The sequence below is a fragment of the Mus pahari genome, chromosome 2 (genome assembly GCF_900095145.1).
Source record: "Mus pahari chromosome 2, PAHARI_EIJ_v1.1, whole genome shotgun sequence".
Classification (NCBI taxonomy): domain Eukaryota; kingdom Metazoa; phylum Chordata; class Mammalia; order Rodentia; family Muridae; genus Mus; species Mus pahari.
The window spans coordinates 43,300,802-43,323,057 of record NC_034591.1 but is presented as its reverse complement, the minus strand read 5'-3'; the positions used below and the strand labels follow the sequence as shown (position 1 = coordinate 43,323,057).

At 39.5% G+C, this 22,256-nt stretch overlaps 1 protein-coding gene across 12 annotated transcripts in view; it reads left to right on the top strand.

The window, feature by feature from the left end:
• Cadps2 (calcium dependent secretion activator 2) overlaps window positions 1–22,256 on the top strand; it is a 518,996-nt gene that overhangs the window by 403,156 nt on the left and 93,584 nt on the right. For 7 of the 12 annotated variants that reach the window (XM_029533822.1, XM_029533806.1, XM_029533800.1 and 4 more), the window contains exons 15-17: window positions 3,238–3,301; window positions 6,340–6,463; window positions 8,351–8,371. In XM_029533822.1, the coding sequence (XP_029389682.1) occupies window positions 3,238–3,301; window positions 6,340–6,463; window positions 8,351–8,371 (209 nt within the window). The remainder of the gene's footprint in view (window positions 1–3,237; window positions 3,302–6,339; window positions 6,464–8,350; window positions 8,372–22,256) is intronic. The other 5 variants (XM_029533832.1, XM_021190679.2, XM_029533805.1 and 2 more) reach the window with 1 other exon arrangement.

The following is a 22,256-nucleotide window of genomic DNA, read 5'->3' as shown; positions in this document are numbered from 1 at the left end:
ATAAGATTCCTAGAAGTGTGTAATTTACAGCTAAGGAAGGGAAATCACCATATAAAGTCTCATGGGTCATTTATTTCCATTTTAACCTTCTTATTTGAAAATATCACAGTACAGAAGAAATATTGCCCCTGTAGCAAACTGTGTTGGAAATCCTCGTTTGCCCCTGACCTAGCCAGACGCTTCAAGGGGATTCTAAAGTGAAGGGCCCTTTTCTTTCCCCTTGTTCCCATAATTGCTTTTAATTCTGCCTCAAATGGTAAAGGATAACGGCAAATGGTGGAACTCACTAAGCAGAAAGGATGAGAAAGTGTGTGATGGGGGTAAAGAAGACATCATCATTCAAGAAGGAAGTACAACTTAAAGCTGCAGTCAGGTGCTGTAGGGTGGCCCCGGCCTGGGTTCCAAACACTTGAGGGGCTGGAGCAGGAGAATGAGCAGTTCCAGTCCAGCCTCACAAAAGCCTCTTGGCATAGCCACAGAACAAAACAGCAAACCTGAACACCCAGGAGCAGGGACTTCCAAATGCCGTGGCATCAAACCCACTCTGGAACCTAGGTGAGTGGGTTCTTAAAATTATAGACACCTGTTGCAGATGGGACCTATTTCATGCCTACACGTTTTTCCAGCTGAAAGTAAAGTCCTTGTACACCCAAGAATGAATGGTAGTCCCTACCAGAAATGTTCAGAATGAAATGAAACTTAGCCAAATGAAAATTGAAGACTAGATAAACAGTGTCCACCAACCCAGAGGGATGAAGTAACAAATGAGCACACGTACACACAAAATAAGTACAACCTTTATCCTCTTAGGTAAGATTCTAGGCAGGTAATCTCATCCAAAGATAGAAAGTTAATCACTGCCTGCCTGGAGTAGGAGCAACGTCATACATTTCCTTGCCTCTGCTGACACTTTAAAAAGCAGATACACTGTCACATTTGAAACAAATTTTATAATTTAAATACATGTAATTCACCCTTGATCACTCCACTACCTAGCACTGAGGGCTGAGGATATAGCTGGGCAGGTGACACTTATCTGTCACATGTAATGGCCTGGGGTAAAGCCCCACCTGGGGTAAAGCCCCACCACTCCCAAAAAATAAACACTGAGGGGTCCTCTTTCATGGCAGGACAGTGACAGCCTATCAAAAACTGAAAACTCAAGAAGTAAAAGCACAAGTGCACCGTTTGAGGATATAAAGGTCCACATGTTAAAAGAATCAGCTAAAACTTGACCTTTTTCTCTTTTCTAAAACACAGAAATCACTTGGGGTAAGTCAGAGCAAACATAGAAGATTCAAGATCTGTATTGCCAAATGCCTGTTAGAGGAAGAGGGCAGAGTTCACATAGAATCTCAATAACTATTACCGCTGCATTTAAATAAGTAAGGGGGTGGTTCTTTAATCATAGGATGGGTCTAAGCTAGCTCATTTCTCTGTAAAACTCATTTGACAAAATGGGAATAAGACTGGCTTGAATTCACTCAGATTAAATATTAAATGTGGCTGAATTTTATTCAGTAGTCAAATGGTTTCCACTTTGCTTTACTGTTGCGTAGCTGTCAAGAGGGGGGCGGGGAAACCAAAATATTTATCCTGAAGGGAGGCAGAACAAAATGATTCCCTTCTTTTATAACTTGCACCATAAAGATTAATTAAGCGTCTGTGCAGTTACTTTCTAACCGTTATTGATTCAGGATTATTCTAAATGTGCTGAATTATTTACACATCCTGCACAGCCAATGCTAATTCAGAACATACCCATGGGGACCTCAGAGCCCTGAAATGCTAAATGTAATCTGAGGATCAGTAACATTCCATTCATAAAATGTGTCACCTGCAGGTTAATGGAAATAAACAATAGCAAAGACAATGGGTGGATTATGCAAATACACTGAAAAGATTAAGCAAGGGGAGGGAACTACAAGGAGCCAATTGGTGCTTTATTTAAATGTGGATTAAGCTTTGAAGTATACCAAGTGATTAAAGCTACTTCGCTAATTTGCTGAGGTCTAAAAAGCACCATTTCACAGGAACCTCTATTAAAATAAATTGATTGAGGCTTTTCTGGAGATGGGGGGGGGTGCGGAACATGGCACAGAGAGGCAAAACTAAGCAAGTATATGTTCTAATAGATGACAGATCCTCTGAAGAAAAGCCTGGCTAACTAAATTTGGAAAGTATGCACTTGTCTTTACTGGAGAAACTTTTATAAAACTGACAATCCCCAAACAAACTCAAATACATTTCTTTTAAAGGGAAGAAAGAGATGCGTCTTTTATTCCTTTTTTTTTTTTTTTTTTAATTTAGTTTCTTAAACAACTTTTAACTCAAAACTGGGAGAGCGTTCTAGGTGAATCCATCCAAATTACAGGGGCAGCAGCAAATTACAGGATGGCCAAGTGCCTGCAGTCTGGGTCCTGGGGAGGGAGCGACAGCCTCAGAGGGGTGGTGGGGTGGTGGGGTGGTGGCTGAATCTGGTTCAATAAAACCTGTGGCTCCAGAAGAACTTATCAGTTCTGATTCTCAGCACTCTTCACATGGACATTAATGTGACGAGGAGGGGGGAAACCCCACCTGTTAACCATCCTGTGGCCGCTGACCTTAGAAGGCGTCCACTCTGTCCCTGAGCCTCAGTTTCAGAACATTCCCTATTATACAGCTTCCACTTGTGAGGATCCTTCAAAGAAAAAACAGTTGGGATCTTAACTCCTCCTGAGGAATTTGCACAGGGTTTGCATGTTCCTGAGACGGTGAAAGAGTTAAACACCATGGTTGCTGTATAGTGTCCCTAAATTGGGGGAGTGGAACTTTGTTGATCTTAGAAGTTAGATATATGGTGGATCCCTTCTTCCCCCACATATCAATGCCAGCAGGTATGAGAAAAATCATTTCGTTTTCATCTGGACCTTAAATACCAAACCTTAAACAAGACATTTTTAGATGTTATACAATAATCCTTTCTACAAGGACCCTGGGGTGTCTTCCTTAATGTCTATTCTTTTAGCACATGTATCATGAAGATTTGAGAATCATTTTAATCACAGTTGCTAGTTGAAGACCTTGAAATCATACCCTTGGTAAAATTTAACGGTTAAAATAATGTCCGAGAAGACTAGATATTTTAACTTGTCTTCAAGGTTCTCCACAAACGCCCAGCAATCGGAGGTGTCATCGTTTAGCTCTTGGGTTAATACTAGATGTTTCATGTTTCTGTCTCTTGTTTTGTCTTTAAAGATACTGCTTTCCCTTCGGACGACCTGAGGGTGCTCTAAAAGCTACGCTCTCCTTACTTGAAAGGGTATGTACGAGGGTATATAGATCTTCCTTGTGTTCTTGGGGGCTGGGTTCCGGCTGTTAAACTGTGCAGTCTTTAAGTCAGAACTTTTTGCCGTGCCCACGCCACCGCGCCCATACCTTATCTTGCTAATTTTCTTTCTTCTCCCTACTCTACTTCCTTCCTTCACAGAAGCCTCTCCTTCACCACCCTATCCTAATACTGTGCTATCATTGCCTTTTAATGATATCAATCCTTGCATCTTCCCCCCCACATATCACCTCATGAGATGTTTTCTTGTTTGTTTGTTTTTTGTTTGTTTTGTTTTGTAGTTGTTTCTGTTTTCCAGGCCACTGCACACTTGCGTGTTATGGTGCTCCAAGAGTGACTGCTTTTTCCAGCACTTTAAGCCCTCATGCATGCCAGCGTTGTCATGTAAAATGACGACCGTGTCGTTCCTTTCCATTCATTTCAAGCTCTCCACATCTGATGCCTTGTCATCAATGAATTCACAAGTCATAGAAACGCGTTTCCCCTACTTAAAACCATCCTTAAAAACAATTTTAAAGGCATAATGTGTGCTATTTCCGTAGCTGTTGAGGGTATTATTTTTTCATGTCTATGAATCTGCCCAAATGCTGTGATATGCAGTCAGCTGAGTAATCTGGTTCTACCAACTCTTCACTCTAACAACTGAAAACAATTTTGTTTATTCTCTGTAGCTTGTGATTTTACTATGCTGGCCCTGATTGATTGGCTTTATCTTATCTATCTTTTTGCTAAAGTAACTTTAGAAATTACTACCTATTAGCATGTCTACTAGAAAAGGAAGCAAAAACATCGTTCAGAAATTGAGAGATAGGGCTTGACCCAGTGATTAAAATTAAATCTTTGATTATAGGTTAAGTCCATACATGTTATACCCCTGTCTTCTGTTTTGTGTGCCTTGAATGAAGTCATTCATTCAATAACAGGCTTTATTCGAGTTTTTAATGTTGTTAAAAACTGTGTGTAGCCTTGGCTTTTTTAAAGTGTTTATTCTGTTCTATTCCTTAAGGCAATTACAAATAAGTCAGTTCTTATATTTTTGGTTGTGAGCCTAGCCTTTAATGGCTGAGCCATCTCTTCAGCCCATAAGTCAGTTCTTAAAGTTGCTTTACTTTTTGTAACTGAATACCATCTTGAGCACCTCACACAACCTCTCTGAGTCCTGGTTTCCATGGCTTCCCCTTCCCAGCAGGGACAGGGTAGTAATCCAGAGATGCCCCATGACAGGTGGCAGGGTGATAGAGACCCTTTCTAGTTATGGTCACTAATCACATCTTCTACCAAACTGAAACAGAAATGCTATGGGCCATTTCTTTCTTTCTTTCTTTCTTTCTTTCTTTCTTTCTTTCTTTCTTTCTTTCTTTCTTTCTTTCTTTCTTTCTTCCTTCCTTCCTTCCTTCCTTCCTTCCTTCCTTCCTTCCTTCCTTTCTTTCTTTCTTTCTTTCTTTTTTTAAATCTCTCTTGACTTACTAGCAACTTTCAAAAACAAAATAAAATCTGTAAGTGAATTTTTAATACCTTTAATGCTTTGGAAGAGCCTCAGTGAATGTTGAAATGCATAGACAGAAACCAGGGTTTAGTTCCTAGAGAATGTGAAATAATAGCTAAATCCTAGCTTCACCTCTGGGGCAAACATATACATTCTATACATTTCTTGCTACTCTTTCTACTATTTGAAGTTTCTCAGCATGCGAAGCTTAAGTAAAATTCATAAGCCTATATATGCAACAGCAGCATCTTGATGGTAAATTTTGGCAAAGGACTCATTAAATATAACACTTTATATTCTATGCCTATACATATTTTACTTAGCACAGGATTTTTGTTTGCTTTTTTTTTTTCAGGCTACAAAGTATCTACTTTCTGTTTCTGAAGTACCAAATATATGTCCTAATTGAAATTAATAATAAAAGACCTTTTAAATGATAAAGGTAGCTGACTTCAAGAAAGAAAACCTTGCCTAAATACATGTGAAAATGCTGTCAGGGGTTATTGATACAAGAATCAATTCAAGAGTGCTCAAAGATTGGTAAAAAGAGATTAAAATACTAAAGTTTCAAATGGGTGTTTCCAGGGTCTTTAGTGCTCATTGCAATTTAAGAGATTAGTAGAATTCTTACCACACTTAAAAAAAAAAAAATCACCTTCCTCATATGTACCATTGTTTGAATATAAACAAAGCATAACAATTACATTAAATATATGAGAAAATAGTCTGCCTAACAATGACTCACAATTTACAATAGGAGTTATAATGAAAAGTATTAATGTATCGTTAGAACACGTTTCAAGTTACCTTTTGAATTTGTTTATATAACTGTATTTGCTCCTTGTTAACAATAAAACATGGAAAGGAAAACTATCCAAGAATACATCTTAGGAACCCAGCAGAGAAAAACCTTCTTTTTTATCTGAAACTGAAGAAAATGTCCCCGTGTCTCACATCAAGCACTTGTTCCATGAAGGCGAAGATACCCCTTCCCCTTTTCATACTTCAGCACACTGTCCGCAGCAGATCACAATGAATAACATTTAAGTTGTAGTTTTTACAGTGTTCCAGAATTATGCCCGTCCATGGTAGATTTGCTTCTTAGGCTTTTTCCACATAGAACTCAGAAGAAAAGACCTGGGGCTCTTACATGAGGACTATACATGACAAAGTTTGTTTATCACTTTTGCCAAGGGCTGTAATCCTGATCTGAAACAGCTGCTCTGATGGTGTGGTGGATCCCTGGAGGAGAAGTGACAGTCACACTGAATCCTGGTGACCTGGCCTATGGGAGGTTTTGACGTTCGCAAATGAGGCTTAGACAGGAGGAACCCATGCTGAAGGATTAGGTCCCAGTTGTGAAGTGCAGACTCATTACTTCCCACAAGTTATGGAAGGCCCCTCCCCCTTCCCAGGAACACTCAGGGCTGGGGCAATTTGTGTAATTTGTTTTTAGAATGTATTTTATGCAATGTCTCTCCTCTCTTCTTTTCCCGCCCACCCTGTTTCTCTCTCCTCTCTGTAGGTTTTAATGAAAGACATTGCCACTCCTATCCCCGCAGAGGAGGTGAAGAAAGTGGTCAGAAAATGTCTGGAGAAAGCTGCCTTGATCAATTACACTAGGCTCACAGAATATGCCAAAATAGAAGGTCAGTGCCCTGAGCAATTGCCGAAGTGGCTGTGAGAGCCGGCAATGCCTATTAACTGAATTTTCTATGAGAAGCCCTTTCCTTCCCTGAACAATCCTGCGCCGAGGCAAAGGGAAATGTCTCATTAAAATCTCAGCTGGCGAACTGAAGCGCTTTTTCCTATTCATCGCTTTAATATGCCTCCTGGGACTGGGCTTGAATGAAAGACCCAGGATCCATGTTAAGTTGTTCTTTGTTCTTATTTTGAGTTTTCGAGAAACCAAAAGGTGTTTTCATGGGTTGTATATATATATATATATATATTTTTTTTTTGACATTACTGTAAGTACGTCTAACATTTAAACTATGGGCTGTGGATGCTTTGCTGGTTGGTGTCAGTATAGCATTACGTAATTTTATTTTCTGATCAGCACTGTCACTCGGTGGTGGAAGAAACTTGTTGATTGTTATGTGGGCTGGAATAAACGGGTACAACTTCCTGCCGGTGTTAATTGCTGGCTCTATATTGATGCATTTGAAAGATTAGACCTCTTGAGAGGACTGTGCACTTTTTCTCTTTCTTCGAGTTTTATTCATTAAGGACACTGATATTTTCAATGTTTAGAGATAAGTAGATAGGAAGTTATGACTGAGTCACACATCAGCTTTTATTTTTCAGGCTTTTGAACTGGTGGACTTCAAAGTATCGGGAAAGGTTCTAAGTTATTTGTTCAAATTGTCATAAAGCTGATATATACTACGCATGGGTCATCACCAGAGAGAAAGGAAAAGTTTGTGTTTTGTTAAATATTTATATCTTAAAATAAGAGGGGAGCCATCCTGTAGACAAAAATCAGTAACTTTTAGTATTTTTGGATTGTGCTTAGTGGACAGTTAATTTATAATTAATTAGTATTAGAATAATTTTGTAAATATTCAGCCATTGGAAAAGATAAATGTTCTGTCTTCCTTTTTTTTAAATCTCCAAATCTGGACAAGCTCTCTAACAAGCATGTGATAACCAACCTCCTGAGTGATTAACAAAAAAGCCATCTCATCACCATAGCAACCAATATTATATCAAGAGAGTAACAACATGAAACCTCCTTAGTTACCAGCTTAACATCATTAATTATGATATCATGTTGTGTTAAAGCAAACGCAGTGAACACCCGGTCATTTGAAGGAAGTGGAAGATGAACACTTTGGTTTTCACTTGTCAATACTCGTTCCATGTAGCTTTCGTGTTGGGGAGGGTTGAGGGTTCCAAACGTGATTGAAAGAACTTATCCATGAACCGACATTAAAACCTTTCAAGTATCTCAGAGGAAAGTTTGTGGGGAATCTTCAGGCATTATAATACCTTTTGTACAAATATATTTCCAATTTAAAATGTGCAGATGGAACCTTTTTTTTTCTGAGCATCTCTGGCAATGCTTTGCTGCTCTGCGAGGACGCTGAGCTGGATGGTAGGCTCCGTTTCAGTATAGCTCAGTGCTTTATCGTTGCAGAGGCCACTGGGAAGGAGATGGAGGGGCTTCTTTGACCCGGACATGGAGATGTCTGCCTTAAAACCAAGTGGAGAAGAAATAGGGATCCTCCCATGTTCTCCTTTCCTGGAGTTTAATGAGATAATATTCTAAAAAATGGATCCCAGCAATCCACTCAGTTACTGCCAAGCTGTCTTACCTCAAAAACATAAAACATTGCTTATTCGCTGAGGAAAACCTCTCATGCTTTTTCAATTTCTCCTCCTACCGTTCCTATTCTGATTTTCATTTGTAAAAAGCAGTAATCCTTTCTTAATGTTCAGGTCAAACCAAGGACATATAAAATGAGTTAGAAATAGAAAGATGGGCGAGTTTTCTTTGCTTGCTTGGCCTTAAATTCTCTTTTCTTATGTTTTAGGCCCTGCAGAAAAGGATACAGGTAATGTGTCTGCATGCACGCACCATTATTTCTAATGTGGTGGTATATGACATTTTAGAAATATTTCTTTGAAGTGCAGCTGTCATAAAAAAAAAAACAAGCATATATTTAATGCATATAAAAATGCGGCCATACTATAAGCCTGTCCACCACTTCCAAAAGTCTCCTACTACCCTCTTCATTATTATAACCGAGAAGGAAAAGCAAACAACTATGTGTTCTCAGGGCACTTGTACAAACCAGCACGGCTGTCTGGAGGCTCCTCTGCTGCGTGGTGCGTGTCTTATGATCTGAAGCTTTGCACAGCACTGCCGATACTTTTCCGTTTTACCTACCTTGAGATGGCCCTTCGACTCTCTGTCTTTCCTCAGTGGTATCATGCAGTTCGTGTCTTACTGTATCTGATTCATTTGGTCAGCACAGTGCCCTTCACGTTCATGCGGCTCACCGTGGCTAAGGGCAGGGTTTCCTTCTTCTCTAAGGCGGAGTAGTATTTCACTGTCTGCACACATCACATGTGCCCGACGCCTTTGTCGATCAGTGGATGTTGAATTGCTTCCATGGTTGGGTTATTGTGGATACTGCTGCAGGGAGGTTGGAAGTACGGATGTCTGAAGACTGTTGTTTCTGATCTTTTGGATAGATAGCAGAGTCCAGGGAAGAACTATATTCTTATTGTTTTCATGTTCCTCCATGCTGCTTTGCACGGTGCGTGTAACAGTTTCCACGCTGCCCATGGTATCTGAGCTCTTCCCTTCATGTCCTTGCCCACCACTTGTTAGAGGAGGTGGTGGGGATTCCGTGACCATGGTTGTTGCAGAGGAAGTGATATTTTATTAGAGTTCACTTGCATCCCCATGAACATTTGTGACACTGAATATTTTCTTATAAGCAAGAGACCCATTGAGCATTTGTAGGTCCTCCTTTGATAGATGTCAAACTCTGTTTCTTTGCCAATTTTCATTGGGTTATTTGGGGCTTCTGATATTGATTAGTATGAGTGTGTTATATATTTCTGATGTTAGCCCTCACTCAGATTATTTTCTCTCATCTGTAGGCTCTCTTTCGTTGTGTTGTCTTCTTTCCTTTGGGTTACATGTTCCGACATCTGTAAGTGGTGGTCTCCCCATCAGAGTGCCTATTTGTTTGTTTTCACCAGGATACTGAAAATACATCTTTCCAGAACAATTGCTAATGGTTTATAGGAAGGAAAATACGTGTTATTTTTCTCTGAAAGATCCGGAGTAGTTTTTTTATATGAATTCAAGGCAAGAAACTAGAGGCCATTTTAACGTTATACATTATGTCTTACTCATGGACACTAATCTTATTTGGAAACGGTTACCAGGACTTGAAGGGTTCTCATACCGGAAGAGAGAAGCATCTTCCTTTATTGTCCCTGAAAACTAGCAGAAGAGTCAAAAGCAGAAGTGCTTTGACATGAAAGTAAGATGTTCTTAACAAGGAACGAATGAGCAGGGGCTACAAAAGCCCTCAGGAAATTTTGTGTGCACATGTACATGGGTGCATGTGTGGTGTGTGTGTGTATGGGTAAGTGTAGGGGTGTGTATGTGTGTGTTTGTGTGTGTGCACGTTTCTGAGTCTCTGAAATGTTAAAGATCTTGTTCCTTTTGGCTTTTTTTTTTTTTTTTTTTTTNAGGAAATTTTGTGTGCACATGTACATGGGTGCATGTGTGGTGTGTGTGTGTATGGGTAAGTGTAGGGGTGTGTATGTGTGTGTTTGTCTCTGTGTACGTTTCTGAGTCTCTGAAATCTTAAGGATTTTGTTCCTTTTGGCTTTTTTTTTTTTTTTTTTTTGGGTTGGGATTTTTTTTTTCTTCGTATCACAACTGTAATTAATTTAACTGTACATACCATTTCCTGTACACTCTACCTGTCCCCTCGTCAACCTTGCAAGCAGACCCCTTCTTGCCTTGCTCCTCTTGTCTCTAGGCACCTAACCTGATGACAGGATCAGTGTTCTGAGTTGTTGTTAATTAGTTTCCATCTGGAAACAGTGGTGTGTGAGACAAGTGATAAACCATCCTCATATCCACTTGTAGCGCCAGAGACAAATTTTTCTTTCCATTTTTAAGCTCACAACTTCTACTTAGGGCTCTATTTCTTGGCTTTTTTGTTATTTTCTACAATCTGCAGCCTGAAAGGTGACAGGTACAACACACTGAGATGCAAACGGGGGGAAGAAAGACGCTCTATAGTAGTTACTCTTGAGAAAAAATAATTAGAATAAAATGAGGTTTTTAATCATCTCGACTCATGGCAGCCCACACAATATCAGTAGTTCCACATTCTTTTACAAACCTCTCAAAAGATTTTACAAAGCCAGCAAAATGGTTCAGCAGATAAAGACAGTTTCCATAAAGCCTGGCAACTTAAGTTCAGTCTCCAGTACCCATAGAGTTTTATGAGAGAGAACAGGCTCCCTCAGCAGGTGTGTCCACAGGCTTCTTCATCATATGTGTCATGGGCACACACAGAAGATAGGTAGACAGACAAATAGAATATAAAATATATATATATATATATATATATATATATATATATATATATATATATATCCCCATAATATATAACATTGTTGTTCTAAAAACTAATTTAAGCCTAGCCCACAAGCAAGCAGTCAGGAGTCTGTGCCTTTGCCACTTCTGTAGAGCGCATGAGTCACCTAAGACTAGACTCAAGCCTGATCTTATGCTTTGGGGCTTTGCTTCTTCTGTGGAATAGATTGAGATCCTAGTGCCCCTGAGATGCAAGGGCAGAGGTGCCTCCTGTACAGATGCGTCCGTGACTCGAGAGGGGAGGAAGAGGAGAAGATGTCTCCATATACCTTTGCTCCCCTGCATCCCTTCTCTCCTATTTACTAGCCTTGCCACCATTCACCTGGACGTCTCAGCAGCTTTAAGAAAAATAATTTTGATAAAACTAAATGCTTATATACAAAGGAAAAATATAAGTATATTCTTTGATAATGCTCTAAATCAATGAGAGATTTTAAGAAATGTGTATTTCTTTAGTTGCATTTAGTAGTAAAAAGATTTCCTGGTAAGTGACCATGGGGGATTTTTAAAATGAAAAAAAAAAAAAAAGAAAGAAAGAAAATATTAATTACCTTTCTATTGAATTATTTTTCAAAATTTCTCTTGAACATTCTACTACCAACAGAGAATAATGTTCTGCCCAAGATTTCTTATGATTTTGTCATCAATCTGAATGTCCTAAAAGTTTACAAAAAAAAAATGGTTTTTATAGAAGTCAGTGAGACTTCACAAAAAAAGTTGTACTACCATCATCAGAATTCTCCATGTTTGTGATACCACCTGGTCTCTGAGATCCAAGAACGCAGTCTGTTCTTACCTCAGGCTCCTAAGCTTCCAAGATGGTCAGACTCAAAATGATAATATTTTATGACAATCCCTTCAGCCATGTTACAAAAGCTTATGGTTCTTATTATTTTATCATAACTTCTGTGATAGACCCTGTCTAAGCAGTTTATACATATCACCCCATTTAACACTTTGTGATGCATATCATTATGATTATTATTTCAGAAAATCAAATAAGTAGCCAAACAACTTGTCTAGAGTCACCAACCTCGTAAGCAGGTCATTAGGGCTCACTGTCTGCGAGCGTCCCTGTAGGAGCTATCCTCTGTCCCTTCCCCCCTCTTGAAAAGGTTGTATCGTTACAGTCTTACTTAGACAGATTTTTTTTTCCCCATACAGCTCAGTTGCCATGTTTCAAATGCTTTCTATTTGTATGCCTCTCCCTAAACCAGAGGGCACAAAACAATTCGTCGTCCTCCATAGCATCCTGTGGCGTTAGCACCGTGAAGAGAGAAAGGGGCTACATTTCAATAACCAGTTCATCCCTAGTTTAGAGGAAAGTGCCAGGCATGGCACATGAATGGTACCCAATAAATATTTATTTAATAAACAGATGAGCTTATGACACAGACAGTTATCTGGCTACTCATAGCAGAAAGAACATCCGTAAGCTGGCAGGCTGCCTTGTAGAAGGTCATTCGAACCAATCGCTGCATAATTAAAATATTTAAAATATAGGGTGAAAACTGGCCACTTAAAATTAACAAGACTGGAAAAATTAGCGAGAGTTACACACTCTTATTGCAGGAGATCGAGGCTCCAACACAGAGCGATCCCCCATGTCCACCATTAGATGATATGCTATGCTGCTCCGTTGTGATTCATGGTTTCCTCTATCCTATGGGATCCTTCCTGTCCGAGGGCAGCACACGTGTATAGGATAAAGGGGTTTTAGAATCTAACAACCGATTAATGAAAACAAATGACCTCTCATTCAAGGTCTTTTCTTCTTGGGTATTGCGTGTTACATATAAACTGGTAGTTACCTCTGAGCATTCAATTTTTGGAAAAGCAATTCTTATTTAACTTGGGGGCCATAAAATACTAGTCGCTTGAATTGGCATTTTTTTTTAGTACTTTATAAGTAATCTTTGATTTTACATTGCACCAAAAAGCAAATGTTTATAAATTTGTTTATTTTGGTTGTCGGTTTTGTAGCAGTAAGATTATAATCTAGAACTCATCATGGCTTGTAAATCATATTTTTCTAATTGTTTATTCTCATCAAATTTTTTGATGAAATACCCCTTTGCTTTTTAGTTCGATGAGTTTCATACAGACGAGAACAGCTGTAATATGTAAGCTGTTGATCCCTGTGCTGCTCCGGAAGCTTTGCCCCACATTGTGCTTACACACTGTGACTTAAAGTGTAAGCAGACTTCTCAGAGCTGCCCTTTATCTGATTCTTCTGCATAGGTTCGGGAAATAGGCTTCTTAAGAATCTAGGAACATGGAGGCACCTGGCATGGGTGGAAAAGGAGAGGATTTGTGCTGCAAAGCCCGTGTCAGCCCTCCTGTTGTCAGGTTCCCAGGTCTAAGCCCTGGTGCACTCATTTCCAGACTTGCGGGTGAATGGCACAGAAATGCTCTCCCAAGAGATACTGTGCTTACTTACTCGCTTTGAGAAAAGAAGCCGCACTGTGGCCGTCCTTACGTCATTAGAATGTGTGTACCATCTGGATGGCATTTTAATTTAGCACTACGTTGTCAGACAATAATGATAAGTAATAAATAAGTAGAGTCTGTTTTGTTTAAGATTCATGTGCCAAGAAACAGTATATATCTAAAACATCATTGATATGTCTTATTGACAGTAAATAATTTCTTATTAATATTTCTAAAATAATGATAATTTTCCTGCATAAATGTTTGGTGTGCTGGCTTAAAATTTTAGGTTTGTTTACTATTAGATATCACTACACATATATACATACATACATACACACACACACACCATAAGCATACATACATATATAAGATTTTAAAAATAAGTTAAAACCTAAAAATAGATGTCACCATAACCTGATGTTTTTGTGGCCTAGACAAAAAAAAATATGTTCTCCAACGTATGTCAGCACTTTGCAGAAAATAATCTGTAAACTGAAGACTACTGAATCTTCACCCAGTAGAATCAACAGGTAACTGAAGAATTCCCATCTGACGTTTTTGAGCAGTGTGATGGAAAACAATGGTCCCTTTCTCTAAATTACCAGCTGATTATGGGTATACCAATAGACAACAACCTCTGACTCCAGAACAATAGGAAGGAATAATAATCTCTTTATCGTATTAAGAAAGCCATTCAAGTCTGCTAGAGTTGTTAGTTCCCCAGAGCTTTTAGTAAAGGAAATTGGTATATACACCGTAAAGATGTGGTAGACACGCTGATCTACATGCTAATCCACCTGTTGTGACCACTAGATAAACGGTCACATCAAGCTTCAGTTTTGTACTGTCATTGTAAAGATCTGGGTGCTTTGCACATGCTTAATGTACCTCAGAAGAGGAAATTTCCCTAATAGCCATAAATTGCTTTCATTTCCTCAGATAATATAATCCAATTGAACTGATGATTTTTAAACTATTATTATCAATACCCTTTTTTCTTTATATTGAATTGAACATCATTAATCCTGCAGTGTTTTCTACTAAGCTTACATTTAAGCATAATGCTACTTCACTTCAGCTTTTTCTTTCTCTGCTTTGGAGTGAACAGGGTTCCTCCTATTTTTGTTCTCTTCAACTTTTCTCCACCTACTCACTAAGTACAGCAGAAAATGCCCTATGCTATGTAATTTGTGTCCCCAGTAATTAGCTTATTACAGTGTAGGCATATTAATTCCTGTGGATCAAAAGGCGTTTAGAGGCATTATAAGCAGGGGCTGCAAGGATTACTAACCAGAAATGGCAAGCGAAGGTATCCCTTGCTCATACCTGACAAGGTTTAAGTGCTCTGTGCATAGCTTCAGTTTCTCCATACAGAGGAAAGCCAATGCTGTACAGTGGACCAGTTGCTGCTTGCACACTCAGATAACTATGGGGAAAGTCAAATGAGGACTTGAGATGTGCAGTTGTCCACCTCAGAAACAAGAAGCAAGGCTTGCAACACTCTTACCATCTCTGCAGTGTGAAAGGATGATGAGGGCTCTGCACTCTTAAATTGATCCCCATTCCTTCCTTCTTGCCTTCTCTGAGGGTAGGCCCAGAACAGCAGTAGAATGTGCTTCTCTGTGTATGACTACTGGAAAAACTACAGATTCCCTTTGACTTTAGTGTTCCACTCCTCAAGTGGGAATGAATCTTGCCAGCACTCATCCTTTGGTGCTAAAGAATTGAAGATCCAGGGTGGCAAGGGTGTGGGTGTTTGTAGGGGAACAGAAAGTTGAAGCCCACAAGGCTGACCTGTGAAAGAAGGTGGGTGCTCTCAATTATCCTAAGGCACGTTATATTTCAATGGGAGGTCAAAGTTCCTATGACATTCTAACCTGGGAAGTAAACATTGTTCATGATACAAACCCAAATAATCATCTACTTCAGAGCCAGTCCAACTGTCCGGTGATGCTAATCTCAATTATACCTACATCTTTTTGGGTAATTGCCACTTCATCATGTAGCTCTTCTTACTCCTGTGGGAGGCACCTGTGTCTCCTTTCTAGATTACTTCCTTCACTTATAAACATAGTATCACCCTTTAAAAAGCTTATCCTGAGCTCTTGATTAGTATGAACTGGGTGAGTCACCCCTGTACTCCTCTACCATCCAAATTCCCAAGTTTAGATGTTTATAACCCAAGATGATTGTTATCCAAGTGCTACTATTTTAAGCATAACAGATTAAAAGTGATTCCTGGTCTATAGGAATTTCCCAGTGGGTTAGTAATAACAGGAAATATTCAGTATCTATTGATGTATTGCCTGGTAAAGTCTGTCAAAAAAAAAAATCCCAGTTCCTCCCTCTTCAAACTCCCTAAAAGAGGGGCTGGAGAGATGGCTCAGAGGTTAAGAGCACTGACTGCTCTTCCAGAGGTCCTGAGTTCAATTCTTAGCAACCACATAGTGGCTCACAACCATCTGTAATGGTAATGTCTCTGAAGACAGCTACCATGTACTCACATATGTAAAAATAAATAAATCTTAAAAATAAACTTCCCTAAAAGAGTGTATGGACTACTCCATTATGCCATTCTCAGTGCCTTCCAAAGAGCTGAACATTGGAGTGTCACAGGTAGACTCCCAAGGAATATATAAGAGATGATAAATGAAATAATATAAACCACTAGATGAGTAAGTTCTCATGATTATAGAGAATAACATATTCAGTGAATTATCTTTCTAGTATGGGCAAATGCTATATGGTACTTTATTACTAATCCCTTAAGAATATCCCATAAGATATTCTGGTCATAGTCACCCTTCTCCCAGGTCCTCCAAGATCCACCCCCTTTCTTACCCACCCAACTTTGTGGTCTCTTTTTTTCTTAACCATCAACTTCAATTTTTGCTGCCCATATGTTCTTGGATTTATGGCCTTTGAGCATTGACAGCTTCCCAGGGTCTACTCTTGAGGAAAGCTGACACTCCCTCTCCTACTGGCTCTCAGCGGATAATAGTTCCCTGACTCCACAGTAGGACTTTGTGCTCCCCTCCGCTCCCCAGGCTGGAATTCAGTCTGGCTTGACCTTGCACAGGTCTTATCCAGGCTGTCACAAACAAACATTGTGAGTTCATACATAGGGCTGGGCTGCCCTGTTGTAGGTACAAGATACTGATTCCTTTTCCTTTTTTAAGATTTATTTATTTTGTGTATATAAGTACAGTATACTATAGCTGTCTTCAGACATACCAGAAGAAAGCATCAAATCCCATTACAGATGGTTATGAGCCAGCATGTGGTTGCTGGGAATTGAACTCAGAACCTCTGGAAGGGCAGTCCGTGCTATTAACCTCTGAGCCATCTCTTCAGCTCTTCCCTTTTTCTTAAGTTTCTAGTGGTGGAGAATTAAACTTAGCAGCGTGGGAACGAGCCACACTCAGGGGACAGCAGTTTTTCCCTGTTACTTCAGTGTGATTGGTATAAAGGTCAGAAGAATTTCAAAGGCAAAATCAATGGAAGTAGTTTTGATATTTAGGCCTCTGAAAGGTCTTATGCACTCCCACAGGTCCATGAAATAACACTCCAAGAGCCTCTCTTCTTTACCAACAGTCAAGTAGCAAAGAGATATAAACCAAGATAACTTTATCAGTCATAACCAGGGAAGGGTGTCGACTTTCGTGGAATAACATAGCATTTGAAGCTTAAAGGATTGGATTTAGGTTAGGAAGTAGCCTAAGTAGGGATAGGGAGATCAGCCATGACTGCGGAAGATCATTTTTAAGGGTAAATTCTAAATCTGCTCTATAATTCAGCTTTTTGTTCATCAAAATTATAATGTGTCCATGAAATAAAAGAGGTGCTCACCCCTACCCCATGAACGTAGCCCCTTCCTTTTAAGGATCCCAGAGTATGGTTTTTATCTTTATAGTCAAGTTCTCCCCTTGCTTTATACCTACACTTGAAACTGCCTGTTATAACTTTTAAAAAACATAGCATATTCCATTTTAGTTCCTTCATTTTTTTTATGTAGAAATGGATGACCCTGTTAAATAATAAATCAGGATAGTTTTAATTTGCAGAGTCCCTTATTACTGGGGGGAAAAAAAAAACTTACTTTAGTCTTAAAACTAACCTTTGAAAAAGAGGTGCCTTCTGAAAGAAATAGCGGTTGAGAACATGAGAAACAGCCCCGCCTGACAAGGAGCATTCCCCCGTAGGTTCCCTTCTGTGTGCTCCCCAGCAGGAACTACCCCTCCGCTGTTGATGCATGACACTCTGAAAGCTCTTGCTAGAGTCTCTCCCCATTCCTCGGAAGATGCATGAAAATCTCATTACAGGCATTCAACACCTGCTTCCTAAAAGGTCTCAAAAAAGATGTCGGTTTGCTCCGCTCACTTGACAGTATGTCACAGGTTTGTTGTTTGGGTCTGCTTTGATTTATTTATTTATTTATTTTTTTTAACTTCCATATGGAATGCGATTCACAGAGAAATGCTGTCTTGAAATAACAAGCGTCCCCTCTTTCACAAGCGGTTCTGTAGCCTGTAGTTCTCCAGGGTCACAGCTTGAAGGCACGCAATTGGTGACCCTGTGTTTATTTACCAACATGTGTCAACAGGTAAACCAAGTGACATGTAGCAGCGTGGCTCCTGCAGCACCTTGTTAATATGAACAGCTCAGATGTATTAGGAAGTACTTTTCCAAATCAGAGTAATGCAAACTGACAGGCTTCTACTTCCTTCTCGGCAGTTTCTAAGTGCTCAAAGCCTGCACAGATTAACATGGTTTGGGAGATTACGAAAGGATCCTTACTTACAGAGCATGGCTAAGTAGCCAGAAAGCCAACACTAAACCCAGATAGATAGATGATAGATAGATAGATAGATAGATAGATAGATAGATAGATAGATAGATAGATATGTATATATGTATGTATATATCTATATCTCTATATACACAATATGAATGAAACACACAACATATGCACAAGTGCACATGTACATATACATATATGTATACATATACACATACATATATGTATACATATACACATACATATATGTATACATATACATATACATATACCTCTGAAGGGTAGGAAACTTTCACAGCCAGCAACACTGCTGGAGATGTGTGCCTCTATTTCTCTCTGGAAAGTTAGAGATATTTGTAGTCTTAATAAAAACACAGCTTTAGTTATATATAAGTATATATAGTATAAGTCATAAACTATAGCATCTTGTAACAGATGTTTCTGTGTGGAGGTGCTAGTCATCACTTCTGTCATATTCCAGCAACAGCAGCCTTTACTTTTGGATTTATATTACTTTATGTGTATGAATGTATTGCCTGTATGCACATATGTGCACTGAGTGCATGTCTATTGGATCCCCTGTAACTGGGGTCACAGATGATTGTAGGCCACCATGTAGGTGCTGGGAATTGAAGTTAGGTCCTCAACAAAAGAGCAACAAGTGCCCTTAACCCCTATCTGAGCCATCTCTTCAGCCCCTATTTTAAGAGTATCAAGTGGAGGGGAGGGTGTGGCTATGCCTCAAAAAATCCTCCTTATGAAAGTCTCATATAGAATCAAGGACTTTTCCCCCATTTGCAGACCTCACATTATGGCCTGTCAGTCACGGGCCGCCACATACTGTTGTTTTATGGAAATCACTATCCTTTAAGTCTTCTCTAGCTGTCAGAGGCATACCCGCCAGTGTCCGACATTATTACCATCTGCTGTTGGCCTAAATATAAATTTACTCACGTGAAGGCTAATCCAGATAAACTATTTAATGTGACAGTATCTATAGCAGAATTAGTTCAAAGTGCTGTATTATTAGCATAACTATTTCCAAAGCAATATTCATTGGAACCATGCTTTCAATGTCAGGGTCATTAAATGAGCTGGTCCCAAAGGGAGGCATGGAACTAGGAGGCCACGGGCTTACTGTTTTCAAACAATTAAGGCATTAGCATTTTTATGGACTCTAAGCAATTGTAGGCAGGTCATACCACTGCAGATTATTTTCATTCATACACAGAATTGCCCAGTTATGAATGGTATTTTATGATAACCCAGCAGAAATGCAAACTATTCAGACTCCACAAGAAAAAAGTCACCTTTGATCTAAATGAGGTGTCTATAAAGATGTAGCCTGAGGTCTGGGAAGGTAGCTCAGAAAGTAAAATGCTTTCTATGCAAGCCAAAGAGATTGAGTTCAGGACCCACAAACCCATGTAATCCCCGTGTTCCTACAGCAAGATGGAACCAGAGACTAGAGATTCTCAGACACTCACAGGCTGCAGAGTCTGGCATATGTAGCAGTGAACAAAATCCACCTCAAATAAGGTCAGAGGTGAGGTTCTCCTCTGACCTTTGCCCACACGCCATATCATGCTCCTGCCCACACCCGTGCACAAAAAGAGACACTTGCAAAGATTTATTTTTTAAAATGGGGACGGACGGGTGTTGCTTAATTTCAAGCAAGGAAGGAAATAGACTTCACACAGATTGCCTTTGTGCCTAATTCCATCTTCTGTGAGTGCCAGTCATTCAGACACTTTGATCCTGCGAGAACAGCATCGGGACCATTACTCGGCAACCATTTCAGAATGCAAATTCTCAGGCCTCACCCAAGACAGCCGAATCAGACACTGTGTAGGTGCTGCCAGGCCATTGTGCTTCAGAAAGATCTGCAGGGACTCTGATGCCCGCTGGAGTGGGGCCCAGCTGAAGATAATCCACCTGTGGATGCCAGCAATCAGCATCTCAGCACTCCTAGAACCATAGCATCATTTAGATTGCACAGAGCACATCAGTGGTGCCCGGTTCTCTATGCTTAGTTGGCTCACATAACAAAAATATGTGAGGCTTAGGAACTTCTCCCACACCTCTCTGAGGCAGTCTTCATATTTGTCTTCCCTAGAGTACCAATTTCAGACTGTATTTCAGAACCATCCAGTCCACTCACAAGTTCAACAGTGTCAGGCAAGTGGGGGATGGGCCTTTGGATTAGTGGGAAAGAAGTTATCTAATTTCCCACCTTCTTCCCTCTTGAGGTCAGAAGGCCCAAGAGGATTGGCCAATTTTAAGAGTCCCCGGAGTCTGACTGTCCTAGGCTCTGGCACAAGGCCACTCACCTATAGTAGAGGAGAGGTCAGAAAACAAATAAAAACTTAGACTTTCCAACTGCATCGTTGTCCAGGAGAAATGTCCTGAGCCAGCAGAAAAGCCTAAAGAGTTAATAGTGTGGAACAAATAGCTCACAGGGGTGTGTGTGTGTGTGTTCAAGACACTTAAAAAAATCTCATCAATTATGATAAGGCCAAATCATAAAGTTTACATGGAATATTTACATTTTGTTGATTAAATAGTTTAAAATTTTATGTCAAAAGCATCACAGATATCTATATATTATATATGGGGAAAGAGAAATGATCTAATTGATGTTTTTCCCAGGTGCCCCTGCAACCTTTACCTTGAATGTCACTCCTCTCCCACCACGTGGGACCCTGACAAGAAATGGCAACAAGGGAAACAGCCAGGGAGCATATCCTAGGAGTTCACAGGCTCCTTGAAGTTCTAAATCCTAATTAAAGCATACTGCGGTCAGTCTGACTGCTTGCAGCTTCCCATCTCCCCATCTTCCCCCAGTGGGATCTCTTCTTAAATGTACAGAGAAATAATTAAAAGAATAGGCTTTGGGGAGGCCAAGGATGATTATCATAGAAAATGAAAAAAAAAAAAAAAAGTTCCAGAATGAGGAAAGATCGCAGCCAAGAGTAATGCACCAAAATTCACAAAGGAACCTCTCTGCTTTGGGCATATTTGTTTTAAATGTCGCTATTTGAAATGTATTACAACAACTCCCAACTTGAAGTAAAGCTTCAAGAACATCAACATTTGTAATGCGGAAGAAACGTTACGAAGATAGTGGAAGAAAACATCTTAAAGAGGAATTCTAGTTTCAGGTATTCAATGTAGATTTTAATGGACCTGTCGATAGATAACCTTGTTATCTAACAAGGTTCTACCTGTGGAGTACATTAAGCTTCTTGGCTGTAGTCAAAATTGGGTGAAAACCAAGACACACTGTGCTTGATAAAAATGCTACTTATTTAAAGTATTAAGAGTGGCCATTATGTTCAAGGACAAAGTTTCTCTCCTCTCAGTAAACTTTATCTAGAAAGAATAAAATGTTTAAAGAGTTTTTAAGTTCCACCAGGGACACAGGATGCTTTCAACATTTTTGTTAGAACAATATCAAATGTAATCGCTGATTTTAACACATTCACACATAAATAAAAATTAGTTGTCTCATTTTTTTATATTGCATAACCGGTGATTATTATTGACATATATATATATATATATATATATATATATATATATATATATATATATATATGTGAAATAAAAAAAGGAGACAAATCATTCAGAAGATTCTCTTAGTTGTTGTTCATTGGTTGATTAGTTGGTGGTAGAGAAAGGGTGTTAGTGCACAGTGCTGGCTGCCCTGGAATTCAAAAGAAGCAGACTTCCTCTCCTTCTCAGACAATGGGATTAAAGGCAGGAACCTCCAAAACCATCCAAGAAGTGATTCATATATATATATATTCCTCTGTCCATCTGTCTGTCTGTCTAGCCACCTGCCTATCTGCTTATCATCTATCTATCTATCTATCTATCTATCTATCTATCTATCTATCTATCTATCTGCTCTATTTCTTTGAGAACTTCATCCACTAGCCCTGAATCTACATTATTTCTACTCTCCCTCACCCTCAAATCCTTTTATGTCCTCCTCAATGCCCAACCAAAGCCATGACATCAGGTTTAAATCTTGTGTGTGTGTGTTTGTGTGTTTGTGTGTGTGTGTGTGTGT